The sequence below is a fragment of the Nicotiana tabacum genome, chromosome 11 (assembly GCF_000715075.1).
Source record: "Nicotiana tabacum cultivar K326 chromosome 11, ASM71507v2, whole genome shotgun sequence".
Lineage (NCBI taxonomy): Eukaryota > Viridiplantae > Streptophyta > Magnoliopsida > Solanales > Solanaceae > Nicotiana > Nicotiana tabacum.
This window is the reverse complement of record NC_134090.1, coordinates 148,680,003-148,698,191: the sequence shown is the minus strand read 5'-3', so window position 1 is coordinate 148,698,191 and position 18,189 is coordinate 148,680,003. Positions and strand designations below refer to the sequence as shown.

Genomic DNA, 18,189 nt, shown 5'->3' with positions numbered 1-18,189 from the left:
TTTTTTTGAAAATTGGAGTCGGAACCGATGAGGTTTGCCTACGTATCTCACATCCGGTGAGAATCAGACCCGCGTAGTTTGGTCAAAATGAGTATTTTTCTCTTTTGATTATTTATAAAAAAAATTAATGTTCAACATCATGCTAGACTACTACAAAATCTTAGTAAAGAAAGGATTATTTGTGCTAAACTACGAGAATGATGATTTTGTTTTTTAAATTATGCTAAATTAATTTTCTAAAGCGGTCAACAATTCAAACAAGCCTTCCAAATGATGTAGCAAGTAGCACATAAGTGGACATGCTAGTCTCAAAGAGGATATCTGTCTTATACGGACCCGGCCCCTGTGCCGAGCTTCGTTAAGTCGAATGATGCAAAACAAAAACGATCCTACTAGGGATAATCAGGAATGTGGCTTGTTCTTCTAGGTTTTTTAAATCCTACAGGAGAAAGTATCTAGACTGGCTTACTCGAGCGGACAACTCGAGCCGAGGAGCGCCAGTGTGTCGGCCGTAGAACGGTTCCGGCTTTACTGGTGGTTCTCCCCGCCTAAACATGTGTGACTAAATATTTCACTAGGAGCAGGTCTGCACACTGGCTTTATCTCAGACACAAAATTTTGTGGAGCTGGTCAGCACAAACAACACTATTACTTATCAGAAGACTGAGATGGGGTGCACGAGAAGATAATTTATATATACAGTCAAGACAATATCAAAGCAGTAAAAAGCAAACAAGTAGAACATTAGGCCCAAATAAATCATAATATATACAAAAATTAATAAAGCTAAATAAAGTTAATGTACAAACTCGAATTCTTGAAAAATTCCCCAGTAGAGTCGCCAGAGCTGTCATACCCCCTTTTTACTCCTCCAAGAGATAAGTGTGCAAAATGTAACGTGTTATGGATTGTGGGTTAAAGAGTTTTTCCATTTGAAGTGACAAATTTGAAATAGGGATTATTTTATTTACAGAGTCGGCACTTGGAATTGATTTTTGTCAGTGTTCCAAGTCACCTTTTATTTGAATCCCTATTTAAAGGAAGGTTTGACTCTATTATTATTGGTTTGCAAAAACAAGTCCGGGTAAGAAATTCTGTTGACCGGGGAGAAGGTGAAAGGCATTCCCCGAGTCCTGTGGTTCTAGCACGGCCGCTTTATTGACGACATTTGGCTTGAATTAATTTTGGAGAAAGTGTGATTTATATTATTTTCATGTTTTACCTATCCGCCTTTATCTCTTGATTATTAGAAAAATTAAAGAATATTTTTTAATTAGAAGATGTCACAACCACATTACGCAAGCGAATGCGTGATCGACGAAATTTATTATTTAGTCATAACGGCGCTACGCAAGCGAATCCGCTGTCATGACAAACGATTGTTAGCACGTTATTTACCTCTGGAAAATTACTACATTCGAAGAAATTAGTTTTGAAAATTATTTTTTAAAAAAAAAATCAACTATCGCGCTACGCAAGCGAATCCGCGATCTTAACAAAAAGATTTACTAAATTAAGAATTAACTAAAATTAATGGGCATGGTATGATATTATTTTATTGAATGTTAAAACATCACGCTACATAAGTGATTCCGTGAGTTAAAGCGCGCCTACTAATTGCCTAGCGTTTAAATTAATTAAAAGGAAACGAGTTAACTAAAAATAGTAGAAAAATCTGATATTATTATTATTATTTTAGCTTTATAGTTGGAAAAAATTATGCAAATAAAAGTTGGACCAACTTAATCTATTTTAAAAGAAATGAGCCAACTTAATGGGCCAGCTTGTAAAGAGCGCTTGGGCTGCTGCAATTTATTATTAAAATGGGCCAAAAAAGGAATTTTAATTGGTCCAATGCTATATAGAAGAAAGAAAATTGACACCTGATGACAATACATAAGGGGAATTGGCAAACTTTTAGCCTTATATTAGATTTTGGCAAAAGTAGCCCCAAATAATTAGCATTTTATAGCCAAATCCTAAAAACTACCTTATTTTATTATTTATTCTGCTAACCGTTTGCTGCTCTCCCTCTTATTGTTCGCTGGTCCCCCTCCCCCTTCTTGTTCGCTGCCTCCCTCCCTCCCTATTTCAAATGAGATTAAAATGGTGGATTAACTCTACCATTGGTTTACTCAGTATTACCCATCAAGTACAGAGGAGCGAAGCTTTAATATAGAGCGACAAATTAATATGTGCATACAATTCTTCGAGGTCCAAACATACATACATACATACATACATTATGAATATATATATATATATTCATAAGAAATTATATATTATACATTGGTATATGCAGGAAGGAAAGTAATTTTTGATATACATTTTAATATACACAAAGAAGGATAATAAATTTGTGATATATATTTTGATATACACGTTTTATTATGTATTATACAGTGTGATATACAAATAATATAATTAGTTTTTTGTGATACACTTGGATACAAAGATAATAATAAATTATAGACAACTATCGAAGGAAAATAAATTTTTGATATACACAAAGAAGAAAAATAAAGTTGTAATGTATATATTGGTATACACGTTATTTAACATGTTATACAGTATGATATACAAAAAATAAAATTTATTTGTGTTATACACTTGGATATACACTATGATATACAAACTATATTTATAATTTTTATTACTTGTGAGAAATAATTTAAAAACCTAGAAAAAAGATTGTAGAGATTTGGGAAATAATCTTGAAAGATTTTCGAATTCTAACAAAAAGAAATAAAAGCCTATTTTTAGGGTAATGGTTGGACCATTAGAAGAGAGAGAAGATCATTAAATGTTAAATTTAGGTTACGTGTGCCAAATGCTAAAACATAGGCTATTTTCTGCCAATTATTGGACTAAATTGTTATGCAATGCCAAATCCTCTAGAAGAAAAGGGGTAATTTTGTTGTTTAAAGGTAAATGGGTCAGCTTTTATTTTTTGGTTAAAAAGGCCAAAAGTTGATACAATCTTGATTCTTTACTTAGTTTGCATTTATGACCATTAGCTACATAGTCACAATTGTATAAACGCATACTTTACAAAAATAGCCACTTTTGCAAATCTGGCAAAATGGCCAGATTCAAAAAAAAAATTATCACAGCATTCCTAGAAGCATATGTTGGCAGTGAAATTTCAGCAACTAAAACGAACTCAAGCTATGTGTTATACACCCTCATTCATGGCATACTTAGCATTGTTACTCGAATACAATAGCTTGGAAATAGGCTTAAAAATCCATAAACTACTTACATATCACATTCAAAAACTTGCGACTCAATATTCAAGTATTATGAAGGACTATATTCACATATCACATGCTTGATACATAACAATAACATACAAGCTCTTTTGTTGTCAAATTATTCATCACATCAAACACATTTAAATGGTGCAGCATGTTCAAGTAGTTCCAATTGCTGAAAATACATACATTACGAGTCCAGCAAAAGAATTACCTGGATAGCAAAAGAATAAAAAGTAGTATAGCAATTAAAGCAGCATAAAAACAACAGCACAACAGCCACAAAACCAACAGTAAATCCGTGTTAAAACAACCTAAAAACTCATAGAAGAAACCCAGAAACGAACTCTAAAGAGGATTTATACTTTTCTAAAAAGTTTGCACTTTAAGATTCACTCTTAAGACTTACAATTTCAGCTTACTAAAGGATGTTTCAGCTGCTGAATTTTTCTTTTTGTTTTTGTATGTTCAAAGCAAAAATAAAAATGCTCTCCCGAAATGTGATGGAGTCCCCCCCCCTATATATCAAAACAACCAGCTATTTCAAAAAATTAAAAATAAATCTTTTTGACAGATTTTTCTACAAAATCTGCTCTTAAATTCAAAAGACCAGACTTTCTGGTTCAAATCATATCAAGTATTTCAAACAAAATCTGCTTTCCACTATTCAAAGACAGACTTTTATTCAAACACTGTCCAAAGGTCTACATTTTCTTACCAAACAATTTGACTTTTAAGTGTTGTACTCAAAGAGTCTTGAAGCAATAAATAAACAACCAAAGAAGTACCATATACTCTTAAGTATTTTTCACTACCTCACTTTTATCAACACAAAACTATTTTACTACTTCAACAAGTGCAAAAACAGAAAATTTAACATTTCAAACTTCAAAAACTAATGCTAAAATAATTAATAATAGACAAAAATAAAATCTGAAAAAATAAAATAAAAATAAAAAAACAGCCACGAAAAAGAATAGGATTTTTACCATTTTATAATTCAAGTGACCAAAAAAATGGTGGTATGCCCAAAGAGGGTGTTCGGGGAGGTCGCCGAAATTTGGCCGGATTTTGGTCGCCGGTTTTTTAGGGTGAAATTTGCATCAATAGCTAGGTCTTGAGGAGCTATATCCATTGATGTAGGTATTGTGGGGCGGTAGTGGTTGGAGCTTCAAGAATTTGGGCAAAAAAGTGACGGGAAAGTTTCCTAGATCTAAGATTCAAGGAGTTTGAGGGATTTTTGAAGGATTTGGTTTGGAGATATGGAAAGAGAAAGTTGTGGACATTACATGGCGTAAATTTGGAGGTGTTTGGAGGTGGTCCGCTGGCGGCGGCGATTTCCGGCCGGCAGCGGTGGGCGGAGCTGGGGCGGCGTAGAAAGAGTGAAGAGAGAAGAAGGAGAAAAGAATTATGGGTGAAAATGGGGACAATTTTCAGATTTTTGAGGCTTTAAATACCTAAGCCAATAGTTAATGAGATTCATTGGATCAAGATGGAATGGATGGGTAAGATTTGATCATGTTTCATTTAGCGAAATGACGTAGTTTTGAGGCAAAACTACGTAGTTTCAGACCCTTTCAATGTCAGCCCTTTATCTTGCACTCTTGGACACTTTTCTTTCAAATTTGGCCAAATTTCTTCCTTAATCCCACTTATTAAACTAAATTTATACAAACAAATAAATTAATTAAATAACTTATTCAAATGATCGATTAACTAGATTAATTAACCTATTGAACATTTAGTTAATTTCTAAAATGCGCAAATGAAGAAAAAAATTATTTTTGTTATTTTTATGATAAAAAATATGCAATTAAACACACAAAATTGAAAAAACTATTAAATAATAAAAATACTAATAAATTTAAGAGGTGTTAAAATAGCGCAAAAATTAGGTATTCACAGTACAGATATTCGAGCAACCACAAAGATTTAGTGAGTGCTTTTTCTTTAGGAATTATCTGCTTTTCACGAATTTTCTCAATTTGTTATTATCTTCAAAAGTCAAATCCAATTTCTTATACTATTGGAGAATATACAGTTTTCACATCTTGTACGACACAATCATAATCTTTATAGGAGAAGAAAAAAAAAAGTAAGGTTGTTGGTTAAGAATATATGCTTTTCGTAAGCGCTACAACTCAATGTATTATTTTAAGATTTGACTTATATATATTGAGCGTAAAATATTTTACACTGTTACATATCGTCTAGTAAAGTGTATAAGAATAATATTGAATAGGGTGTATGGTAATATTAGGATTAGTAATATTGAGATTAATTATGATGTAATTAGTTATACTGAAATTATTTCTTATCGACCGTTTGATTTGGTGTATTAATAAAGGTTTTGAAAGGGTAATTCTATCTTTATACATGCTTATCAATAACAACAACAACAACAACAACATACTCAGTATATTCCCAACAGGTGGAGTCTGGGGAGAGTAGTCTGTACGCAGACTTTACCCCTACCTAATGAAGATAGCGAGGCTGTTTTCAATAGACCCTCGGCTCGAAAACAAGAAGAAGGAGAAGAAGAAAAAGGAGGAGGAGGAAAGCAAGAAAGCAAGAGAGAAGAAAAAAGGAGATAAAGGATAAGTAATACCAAATAATAATAACAAAAAATATAATACTCGAGGTAAAAAAAACCCACATAATTCAATTAAGATCTGAGAATACGAAGGGACATGCGTGTTATTAAAACTATCGGTGAGCAATTAAGAAACTCCCAACTATTTACATAGTCGGTATTGCTAATGCATAGTTTGCTATGTGTAAGAATTGTATTGAATATGGTGTATAACTAAAATAAGTTAGTTATATATATGTCGAAAACACTACCAAAAAAAAGGATTAATAATACCAAAACAAATACATGTATTATTTTTCTTAATATATCCTATCAAACGACCCCTTAATGTATTTTAACTAGTTTAGCAGGTATCTTATTCTTCACACTGCTAATTTCACTTATTATAGAAAATTACTTATAGTTATCTTTTAAGTGACCTAATAATAATTTTTTTATATATAATTAGTGTATAAAAATTAAAGTTCTTAAACAACTAACAAAATTTCAGCTGTCATAGACAAGAAAACAACATTGATTCTTGGCGTAATACATACGGAGACACCTAAAGTTGGCACGATCTTTCACTTAGACACTTAAACTAGACCTCTTTCCAATTAGACACATTTCTTAGACAATTCTCATACCAATTAGACACGTTTTTTGCTGGTGGCATATAGCGTGACTTCAAACCTATTTAGGCGCGTGAAGGATTCCAAAAAGTGACTTTTCCTTTCCCAATTAGACACATAACGGTAACATGGATTGTCAATTATTATTTAAACCCTAATCCCTTTCCCAATTCTTAAAAAACCTATTTGTTCTCTTCCCTTCTTCTCAGATTTCTCCAGCAATTCTCTAGCAAATCTTTTCTTCTCTTCTTTTCTTTCTCTCGTTTATGTTCTCTTCTTGGTATCAATTAATTTCTTCTCTTCTCTTCTTCCTCTCATTTTTGTTGTTGCCGTTTTTATTAATGTCGAACTTCTCGGAATCGACGAACTCGTCAATGTCACCTTGCGTTGCTGCTCGAATCTGTAAGTGTGGTGTTTCTCCAAAGTTGAATACTTCTTGGACCCAATTAAACCCATGCCGTAGGTTTTTTGCTTGCAAATTCGGAAAGGTAAATTGTTTGTTCATAATTTGTAAATTCTGTTTTATGAATTATTTTCTTTGATAAAAATTGATTAAAAGTGTTTTGTGATATTTATAGAAAAAGGGTGGATGTGATTATTTCTGTTGGTATGACGATGAGATGCCTACTCAAGCGAAGAATATAATTTGGGGTTTATTAAAGAGAGTCAAAGCTTTTGAAGAGGAGAAAGTTCGAGCAAAAAGAAGACGGATCCTTTTGACGATTGTTGTTGTATTATTGGTCGTTTTATGGAAACTGTATGACTGATGAATTTTGGTTGACTGATGAGCAAAAAAGAAGACGGATTTCTGTTGTTGCTTTAAATTTCTGTTTTGAAATTGTTGTTGTAATATTCAGATGTTGTATAAATACAACTGAATTTTGTTATAAACTTCTGTTTATATTCAGATGTTGAAACCGTTGTTTTAATTTACAGTTGTTGAATTTTGAAAATGCTGTAATATACAACTTCTGTACAAGGCATAGAACCATAAGATGCAGTTTCAAAATGCAGAACATATAGGCTGGAGTTGCTGCATTATAGAGTAATTATTCAGAACATAGAGTAACTATTCTGCCAAAACAAACAAAATAAGGCTGAAGTTGCAGTTGCATAACATATATCCAAAACAGAATAGTAAGATTACACGACTGAATAAAACTTAAAGTTTAGTTCCTTCAAAAACTAGATCCCAAAATATAATAGGTTGTTGCTACATAACATATAGAAAAAATAAGTTCCTAAGATACTACTTCTTGCTGAAGTTTGCCTTCATCTGCTGCAACTGGGAAGTTGTGACAGCATCTTAACCCTTCCACCTCAAGCCTCTAGCCTTAAAACCAAGGTCAATTCCTGTTAGAGCTGCACTCTTATAAGTTGAACCACTTACCATAAGTCGTTGGCTTGATGTTCCGGGCTGCAGTTTGCCAAATATTGAACCACAATCAGTAAGTTATTTGCAAGTCATATTATACATGAAATATGTATGATTATATACCTTTAATATTTGAGTTTCACTTGCAGCTGTGTAGACGCCAAATCCAACATTTTTGGACCTTTTTTGTGCTCCTTTTTCAGCATCTTCTTTACTTGCACCCCTTCCTCTCTTTTAGCTGGTAGTTGCTTTACCCTTTGGAGGAAGTTGACTACCTAATCCTCTCCTAGCAGGCCTGCTCGAATCTGTTGAACTTGGTGTTGGTTGGCTTGAGCTTCTAGCTTCATTAACCCTTCTAACCCTTATTGTATCAAAGCACATAGAGTTTGTAGGTTGGCTTGAGCTTCCAGCTGCATCAGGTTGGCTAGCACCTTGTGAGCTTTGGCTACCTTGATGTGAAGGCATCCAATTTTCAGCCTACATAACATTGAGCAACATCAGTGAATAACAGTGATGGAAACAGATTACTACATTCATATGAACAACAGGAAACATGTGATGGCAACAGAAAATATTTGACAAGAAACATTTACCTTACAATATCTTTTGTTATGTCCTTTTTGATGGCACTTGGAACATGTCATTTTCACTCCACACTTGGACAACTTTCCATATTTCTTTTTTGGTTCATCTTTGCCTTTTCTTCTGTTCCTCTAAGGTCTACCAGGCATGGGTTTAGGTTTGGGAGGCTCTATCTTAGGATTGTTGGTTTCTGGCCACATCTTCATATTTGTCATAGGCTGGATGGAATACTTGTATGCTTTTAAGAAGGTATCCCTCTTATACCAATGCTCTACTGCCTGTTCAGGTTCTTTGTTTATGTGATAGTATGCAAGAACAACATGTTGACATGGAATACCCCTCAACTGCCAAGCTCTAGAAGTGCAAACCTTATCAGTCAGATTAACTACATGTTTATGCAGCCCTTCTCCAATCTCAAATCCAACATCAGCATTCCAAAGGACAATACATTTTCTAGCAAGGTCTTTGCTATCCTCTAACAATAGCCTTGCCATAGGTGATATATCAGATATCAAAGTATCAGCAAATTTCAACAAATCCACTTGCCTAGTCATTATTTTCCTTCTAATCTCCTCCAACATAGTTATAATTGATTTATGCCTAGAAGCTAAAATCCATGAATTAAAGGTCTCACACATATTATTTTCAACAACATCACACTTGGAATGCACTTCAAAATAAGCTCTAACCCATGACTTTTTTGGATAATATAACAAATCCCTACAAATATCCTTACCAAGTTTGTCCATTTTCTCAAGTTCCTCTTTAAACTTAACTTCATAACTAGATTTAGAGCACCTCCAAAACTGTTTTCTCCTTTCCTTGCCTTTCCATTTCTTATGCCAATTAGACCATATATGCCTGAAACATATCCTAAATTCAGCATTAGGTAAAACTTCATTCAAAGCTGCAGCAAATCCCTACACAATAATTAATTTAAATTACAGCAGCATATTACTACACAAAATTGAATACTTAATAGCAGCAGAATACTAATTACTTAACAAAATAATAGAATACTTAAGTACTTAACAACTGAACATATCACATTAATGAACATCAAATACCAAAATTACTTAATAGGCTACTTAAGAGACAACAGAACAGAATACTTACCTTTTGTATATCTGCCATCACAGTTAATCCTTCTCCAGTTCCCAATTGCAAATCATTTTTCAAGTAGTTGATGAAAAAACTCCAGCTATGTTTTGTCTCCTGGTCCACAACTGCCCATGCTATAGGAAACATTTGCTGATTTCCATTCTTGCCAACAGCAACCAGAAGCTCACCTTTACAAGCACCCTTTAAGAAACAACCATCAAAACCTATGATTCTCCTACATCCTTCTAACCAACCTTTCTTCAATGCATCAAAGCACACATAAAAGTAAACAAAGAGATTTTTTCCTAGCTCAGTTTCACTGTCCATCCTTACCCAACATGAGCTACCAGGATTGGTCTGTTTTATCATATCAGCATAATCACATAACCTTGCAAACTCCATATTCCAATCACCCATGGACTCTCTGAGAACACACAGTTTAGCCCTATAACAAATTGTCTTGCCAACATACAATCCTAGCTTGTCCCTACACAACTCCTGTATTTCCTATATCCTTATGTGGGGCTGCTTAGTTATTTCATCTTTGAATTTCTTTGCAACAAACTTTGAAGTGCACAACTTATTCTTGTTTGAAGTATCACATTTGTGTACTGGGTAGTAGTTCTTTACTTTAAAATCACCTGAATCTCTATCAATACAAGCTTCTCCTAGTGGTATCTCATCTATTGCAATTGGTTTTTTCCTCTGCTTACCCTGCCTCTTGCTCCTCCTTTCAGCCCTTAGAGATCTCAATTCATCATCAACATCTGAATCATCTTCTTCTGGAAGAACATCTTCTTCTGATTCACTACTCTCAACATCTGATTGCACTCCATCTTCATTAACATTATGGTCTGGTGGTTCATCTCCATCAGCAGCATTTACAGTTGGTTCAGAAGAATTATGAGTTCGTCCAGCATCATTCAAAGTTGGTTCAATAGGAGGCTCAATAGGTGGTTCAACAGCATTGTGAGTTGGTTCAGTAGGCGGCTCAATAGGTTCTTCAGTATTTGTATTACTCCCAGGTGTTGCCCTAGCATTAAATTGGTCATTACCACCCCCACCTACTTCTGCCCCACATAAAAGACCAATATTTTCTTCGACTACTTCAGGCTGACTTACACCATGACGCAAATAAACATCCAAAATATCACTATGTTTTAAATCTTTCACAAATTCATATAATTGAAAATCAGAAAAGACTTTGATAAAATCACCATCTTTTTCCTTTTGACAATAAAACCCTTCGACAACTGCATACCCAAGGTCTTTAGCATAAGCAGACAACTCGACAACACTAAAATGGTCTTTATCGATAGCAACAACAAAAGCATCTAATTCCCCTTTGTATAGTGGGACATGTTGCTTGATAAATGTACCCCGTGGTGAAAGTGAGTTAAAATATAGTCATCCTCCATAATATTCCCTTACATAAGACAACAAGGGACCAACACAAAGGAAAACCCCAAAAAAACCCTAGCTTGAGAAATAACTTACAGATTACTTAGCCCTAGCTGTAGCAATAGAAAATAAGGAGAGATTGGACCTTGAACCGTTGTAAATACGATGAGAAATCAGTGTAAATACTAGATTCCAACACCATTGACCAAAAGAAGAAGAAGATTAACAGTGGTAGGACCTTTCTTAGTTTTCATCGAAGGTAAAAGGAACAATGGTAATATGTTTAGATGTTTGTTTAGGGCTAGTTATCTGTATTTTAGTGGAAATAACACTATATAGCTGAGGTGGACAAATAAAATGATGTGGCACGATTTATAATGGTTATTTTTGCCACGTAGACGGAGATTGCAGAACACGCGCTTTGTTAATTAATAAGCCATCAAAAAACGTGTCTAATTGGTATGAGAATTGCCTAAGAAACGTGTCTAATTGGAAAGAGGTCTAGTTTAAGTGTCTAAGTGAAAGATCGTACTAACTTTAGGTGACTCCGTATGTATTACGCCTTGATTCTATTATGAACCTAGTCCTAATAATCTAAGAATATATAGGTTTGAAAAAACTAACAAAATTTCAGCTGTCATAGACAAGAAAACGACATCGATTCTATTGTGAACCTAGTCCTAATAATCTAAGAATATATAGGTTTGAAGATATCATAATTATGGACCATATTGAAGTAGCATTCTTCACAAAAGACACAGAAAATTCCCATTCGAAGCTTTTACCATAATAGTGAAACCAACCCATAAATATATCGTTCTCATACTTTTGCAATGGATTCCCCATTACAACTTTGCATATTTATTTAGGAATCCAGCCGTCAATGTTCTACATTATGAACCACTTGTATTTTGCAATCATGTGATGGTCCAATATCTCGTCAAAATAATATTCACTAAAACTTTTAGCGATACTATAGCAAATATAGATGCAATTCTTGGTAAAAGTTTTCGCGGCAAATTTTATTGCCGTTATGACCATTTTTTGTTGTGATGTGCGAGTATTATGCTTCTTCTTTTTCTTTTTGTTTTTTCATGTTTACCTATTGAATTTTTTTTTTTTTTGTATTTTACTAATCCCTGATTAGGCATACATAATATGCAAGTAGTGAGAAAACTTGTTGGAGAGAGAGCAAAGCTTTAATAATGGATGGAACATGTAGAGTACTATTTAATGTGAACATTTTGTGAGACGAAGGGAGAAGAATTGTACCAATTATGTGTCATATGCTTAAAACTACTTTAAAAAAAAAAAAAATTCGCTAGGAAACTCATCGCCAATTTTATCGCTAAATAATTCGTAATTAATAGATTTCTTATAGATCGACACTAATTCACTGTTAAATCAACGAATTTTTTTATTTAGCAGCAAAATTTGTCTGTCACTAATTCTTGCTTATTTTTGTATATGTATAGTGAACAATATTTTCATTACATGCAAGTAATTTATCAGCGTCCTTGTATTCTTCAACTTGTTTTTTCCCTAACTTTTTATCTTTCACTCTCTCATTTCTCGCAGGCGATTCTCATATGTTTTGATCATTTACTTTGATACGTAGGTATTTCAAGCACAATAATTTCTCAAGTCTTATTCACCGTGTATTCATGCAAGTATTTTCACTATAAACTCATATCTAATTTTGGTATCCTTGTCTAGATTATGACTATTTTCTACATGTTAACTTTAGTTTTTGATTAATTAATTAGGTTTTCTAGATACCGTAACTGAAATTAAGTTGTATGTTGTTAATTCCTTAGTGTGGTAAAGATTTTAGTTATCTAAGAAAAGACGAACTTGGAGATCCTTACCCAGGAAAATTGACAAAGTTCATTGTTTTTTGTCATTAATTTGAAATTATTGGATTTTTCCAATTTGATCAAGGGCCATAAATTCTGGATTTTATTAGCTTCATCTTCGGAATCGTATATAGAACATACAAAAGGCCCCTTAACTATTGAGATCTTTAAATACTACTTTTTAGGCTCAATTATGGTATTTGAAGTTGGATAGGTTAAATATGGCTTTTACAGTTTGTTCCGATATTTTTTGGCGTTTATATTGAATGAATGTTATATACCTATAACAATACTTGATGTTTAAATATATTTTGGGTGTTATAAAAAAATTAGAAAATTATTCAAATCTAAATACTCAAAATTTAAGTAAATTTTACTAAATAAATATTAAAAAAACTAACACGTTCTTAATAAATTCCTACCAAACCAAAAGTATAAAGATTTAAACTCTAATGTATACATTTTAAAGCTATTAGAAGCTTAAATTATTTCAAGCCGTAATTGTAGCTTATTTCATAGATTCTAGTCTCTTACTAGAGATATAACACTTGAATTAGCGTAGATGTGCATCAAAGGATACCTAATAGTTTTCCCTTGAGGTAACCTAAGAGGTTAAGAGTTGAATCTTCTATCTCGGTTCAAGTAGCAGTACGTTGAGATCAAAATGTTTAAACTTATTATTGGTGATCCTATTAGAGATTCTACATGGAAGTTATAGAGGGGTAGTTTTACAAAGCGCATATTGCTATAAAGATGGATGTTGATTTTATAGGTAAAAAGTTGTTATAGAGAGGTAAAATATAATATCAAAAGTCGATTTCGAGAGAAAACTAGCTTTTATAGTAAATGAATGTAATATGAGGATATTGTTAAAGATAGGTTAGACTGTATTTCAATACCTAACAACCACAATGAAGTTATTTAATGAAGGAGAGGAGGAGACAATTAAGGAAGCAATGAGCAAGGCTTACTAATAGGTAACATCAAACCTTATATTGAAACTAATACAATTATATATCATATGGTAACCAATAGTAGATGGAGTATTAATTATATATCAAACAAAGTGCAGATATTTCTGGAAAACTTTTAGTAAGATTTCTCGACTTAATTAATAACAATAAAGCTTTATTTACTATATGTATATATATATATATATATATATAGTAAATAAAGCTTTATTGTTATTAATTAAGTCGGGAAATCTTACTAAAAGTTTTCCAGAAATATATATATATAAGTAATTAATATCATTTATTATGCGCGGCGGCCACCAGTACCACTCTCTCTATGGCAATTGAAGTAAACAGCAGCAACAGGCAAAACAAGATTGTAAAGTTATGCAAAGTCTTTTGTGTTGAAATTCTGACGCCAACCCGGGGCATACACAGTTTCGCGACCCAATTGTCGAAACAACACGAAAACAAAGCGATGAAATCCCAATGATGGTTGTGGACTCTCGTAGCATAAAACTTCATTTCCTATAATCAATGCAGCAAAAAAACAAGTAAAATGATTTTAGTTATATATACACTAACACTGTAAATAAAATTTTATGTTACTTCTAATCAGTGGTGAAGCTAGAAAATTCAATAAGGGTGTTCGAAATTTAAACACCCTTTGTCAGTGGGCTATGCAAGAGTGTTCAAAGTGTATATTTTAATCAATAACAAGTAATATTTTACCTTATATATAGTATTATTTTTCGGTGATGAGTATTCAGTTGACCACCCTTGGGCCAACATAGCTTCGCCCCTGTCTCTAATAGTAAATTAGAGTACAATTTTTACTAGGTTATCAATTAATATTATTATCTTATAATTGACCTGATTGTTCAAATATTTTTTACAACGTGAGTGCATATAACTTAAACTCTACCTAAGAATGTTAGATTAACACAAAACCTATATAACCTAACGATTGGCTTATTTTCTTGGTTTGTGGTTTTTAGGTGGGGTTATGGGGAGTTGGGATGTTTGTAAATGACAAACTAATTATGCAGAATGATCTGTAATATAGGAGGATTTACCAAAGTTTGTATCTGTAGTTGCTGGGATATCTGTGACCAGCCTACAAAAATGTAATAAAGAAAGTGTTAGAAAAAAAAAGGAGGGGGGGGGGGGGGGTAGATATATAGTGATAGTGAATTAATGTTAAATAAAGACATAGAGAATCCCACTGAGACTTTCCTCGTTTTCAGTTTTATATGTTTTCTGTATTTCAGTTTCAATCGATTTTTCAAATAATATTTTTGAGTAGAGATTTTCATGTAAAAACATTGGTTTTTCATTACAAGAAATAAAAAAGTTGATATATGACGGGATATTTATGACTAAAGATGCGGAATACATAAATTTGAACGAACTTTGTGACACATTTGTGACAATTTCATTCTTCCATCGCAAAATATATTTCGATGCTTGAATTTGTGATGATTTGTGTATCTTTTTCTTGTAATAAGAGCAGTATCCTCTATAACATATGTCATATTCTGCGTTGAGACTGAAGTTAATATTTTGACTGAAAAATCTAAAGCATATGTCTCACTTGTGTTACGAGAGATCTAGGGTTTTCAGTACACACCATTAATTATAATTCGAATGACATTATGATTTTATGTTAGACAAGTTGTGTTACTTCTCTTAAAACATCTCTTACTTGTGTTTTGAGCACATAAAATAATTATGTCGCTCGCAAGCATATGTGGGTGGGATTAAATAAATATATGATATTGGGGTACCTCATATATTAACCTCTTAAAAAGGTATATTGTATAAGCTTGAAATAATATAGATGGAAGAAGCTCATGCATGCAACAGTTAAGAAGAACCCTACAATTTCCTATTTTTCAGCTACAAGAACAGCTTCTGCTTTTTCGAGCAGTATGTTTGGTGAAAATAAAAACTACTAGAAGCTAGACTAACCAGTATAGATACTCTCTCAGGTTAGGGTTGCTTGGGCTTGGAGCATCAGGATCCACCATAACCTTGGAAAAAAAAGAGCACAAAATCTCAAATGTCATCAAAATATTCCACATTAAGAAAGACAAAGAAATTAAAACTAAACACCACCATTTACATATATATGCTCCCTCCTTTTCCATTTTACGTGGTGGGATTTGGAATACTTTCCATTTTACAGGGTGAGATTTGCAATATTAGGTCAACTGCTTAATTTTCCGTGTCAATCAAATATAAATTCTTCAAGTTTTAAAAATAAAATTTGAATATTTAGAAATTATGTAAAAGTACTATAAGTGACAGTAGTTAGTAATACAAAATATTTAAAAGATAGTTGAATAAATCGTATAACTAGAATGTCAAGGGCTCAAGCAACATAAACAACCTCTAACAATAATGCAGCGAAAAACTATGTATATAAGATCCAATGAGATTCGACCCTTCTCTGGATTTTGTACTAGGGGGAGCTAAATGCACCAAGTTGCCCTTTTCTTATTTTAAAAAATTGTGAGTCAAGAAGAATCCTTTTATGTTTTCCAAATAGTAACAATGACACATAAAATAGAACAGAACGAATATGATTTACCAGAGTGTACAAGTTACGAAGATCATCCCCTCCAATTTGAACCCTAGGTTGCTTAACAACTTGAGAAGGTTTCAAGACACATGCATTGCTGACTTCCCTATTATTGTAAACCACTCTAAGGTCAACAGATCTTGTGAATGGATCTAATACATCGCCTATCACACTACCAACTACCAAAGGATCTATTCTTGACATGATGATATATAGAAGATGTGTTATATTATCACTACAATAAAATTCTTTACTTTTCTCTTTCAAAGTTATAGCAATTCGTGATCAAAGGGAGGAGCTAGCTATGTCTATTTATATGAGCAGTATTGTTGATATTGTGTGGTGCCTATATGCTTAATTTTTGTTTTTGTACTCTGCCAAGAATCCTCCCTTTTATGGTATTCTCCTACGTACTAGAAAATCCTATTCTTGGTTGATGCCAATCTTTGTAAGACAATGAACTGAAGAAATATGCATCTCAAGTTCAGGTGACAAATGTGTGGGTTGGATCAAATTTGAACTTGCCGAAAAGATCAATAAACGGGTCATGATCCAGCCCCTCAAAAATTTCGTGAATCAAAATAATCAAATTAAACAATGCATCATAAATCAATTCGCCCAACATGACCCAACTGCCTCTCTTTTTTAATTTTGATTTTGAAAAGAAATGTAAAAGATGATGTGATTTTCGTAAAGTATTAGCTTAATTTTTTCCAAGTTAGCATAATTCTTAGTCGCAGATTGTTTTTGTACTTTGGGTTTTGATTGCATTTCGACTCACTGGGTTACACTAATCATGACCCCTTTTTAGCCAAACAATTTGACTAGTGATTCCGGGTTCAAAATGACTGTTTATTATTTGTGTTTATGAGTTAGAAGTGTTTAAATGAGAAAGATGTAAATTTATATACAAAAATGACAAGTTTAGATGGCCATTAAGCGATTTCGCCAAAAGGAGAAGATTGTTTTTGTGAATCCAGCAAATAGTGGACAGTGGCGGCTCAACGGATTTTGTGGCCTAAAGCCAAAACAAACTAAAAGGCCCTTTTTTTTTTGTTGGTAAACTCCATATAATAATGAGATGCAAAACAAACGCCTAGGACTTTTGCTATGGTAAGTTTACAACGTATGATGTGTGAATTAGGAGCACATCACCGTTTGGAACTATGTGTAAATGAAAATATGATATTAATTAAGTGGAAGAAGGTAGAGGGGGCAATGGCGATAATCTATCGATTTTCTAACCTTGTGCCCCACTGCATTTGGGCATTTCTCTTAAAAAGATGAAAAATAATTATTTTCTAATTGATTGATCAATAAAATATGGTGAAAAAAAATAGACAATCCGAGAAACTAAATTAAAATTAAAAAGTGAAATCATTAGAAATATATTTAATAAAAACATGAGTATACATAGACAAGAACAAATTAGGTAACAAACTTAAATTGGGGGCTTAATATTTTGGGGGCATAATATTTTGGGGTCATAAGGCAATGGCTTCATCTGCCTTGCCCTTAGGCCGCCCCTGACAGTGGATACATATTCCAGCTGTAGATGCTAAGGGGTTGCTATTTCGGACAGCCAACACTCTATTTAGCCATCTTTTAAGAGAAAAAAATCAGATGAGTGCATGATATATACAAATCATATCACAGTGAGAAAAGCATAAAGGAAGACAGAACCTTTGACTTTCTTTGACCCGTTTCTCTATTTCTTGTTTTTATTTTTCCTTTTGATTTTTTTCTCTTTTAATTTGCTTCCTAGGATAGAGTTGAAATAATTAGTTCAAGTTCTATGCACTAAATAACGGCATGACAGTTTAATTTTTGGAAAATAACTTGTTTTCCTGAAAATATTATTTGGTATTTAGTTGAAGAG

The 18,189-nt window shown here is 33.0% G+C and overlaps 2 protein-coding genes across 2 annotated transcripts; both read right to left on the bottom strand.

The window, feature by feature from the left end:
• Positions 1-8,546: 8,546 nt before the first annotated feature.
• On the bottom strand, positions 8,547-9,933 carry LOC107805459 (uncharacterized). Its single transcript, XM_016629508.2, has 2 exons — positions 9,532-9,933; positions 8,547-9,335 (listed from the first exon to the last, which is right to left on the bottom strand). The coding sequence occupies exons 1-2, from the start codon at positions 9,931-9,933 to the stop codon at positions 8,547-8,549; spliced, it is 1,191 nt and encodes a 396-aa protein (XP_016484994.1).
• Positions 9,934-13,954: 4,021 nt separating this feature from the next.
• On the bottom strand, positions 13,955-16,670 carry LOC107805461 (protein VERNALIZATION 3-like). The gene is made up of 4 exons (XM_016629509.2): positions 16,320-16,670; positions 15,698-15,759; positions 14,803-14,843; positions 13,955-14,254 (listed from the first exon to the last, which is right to left on the bottom strand). Exons 1-4 carry the CDS (start codon positions 16,512-16,514, stop codon positions 14,112-14,114), a joined length of 441 nt encoding a protein of 146 aa, XP_016484995.1. The 5' UTR covers positions 16,515-16,670; the 3' UTR covers positions 13,955-14,111.
• Between the last annotated feature and the right edge of the window lie 1,519 nt (positions 16,671-18,189).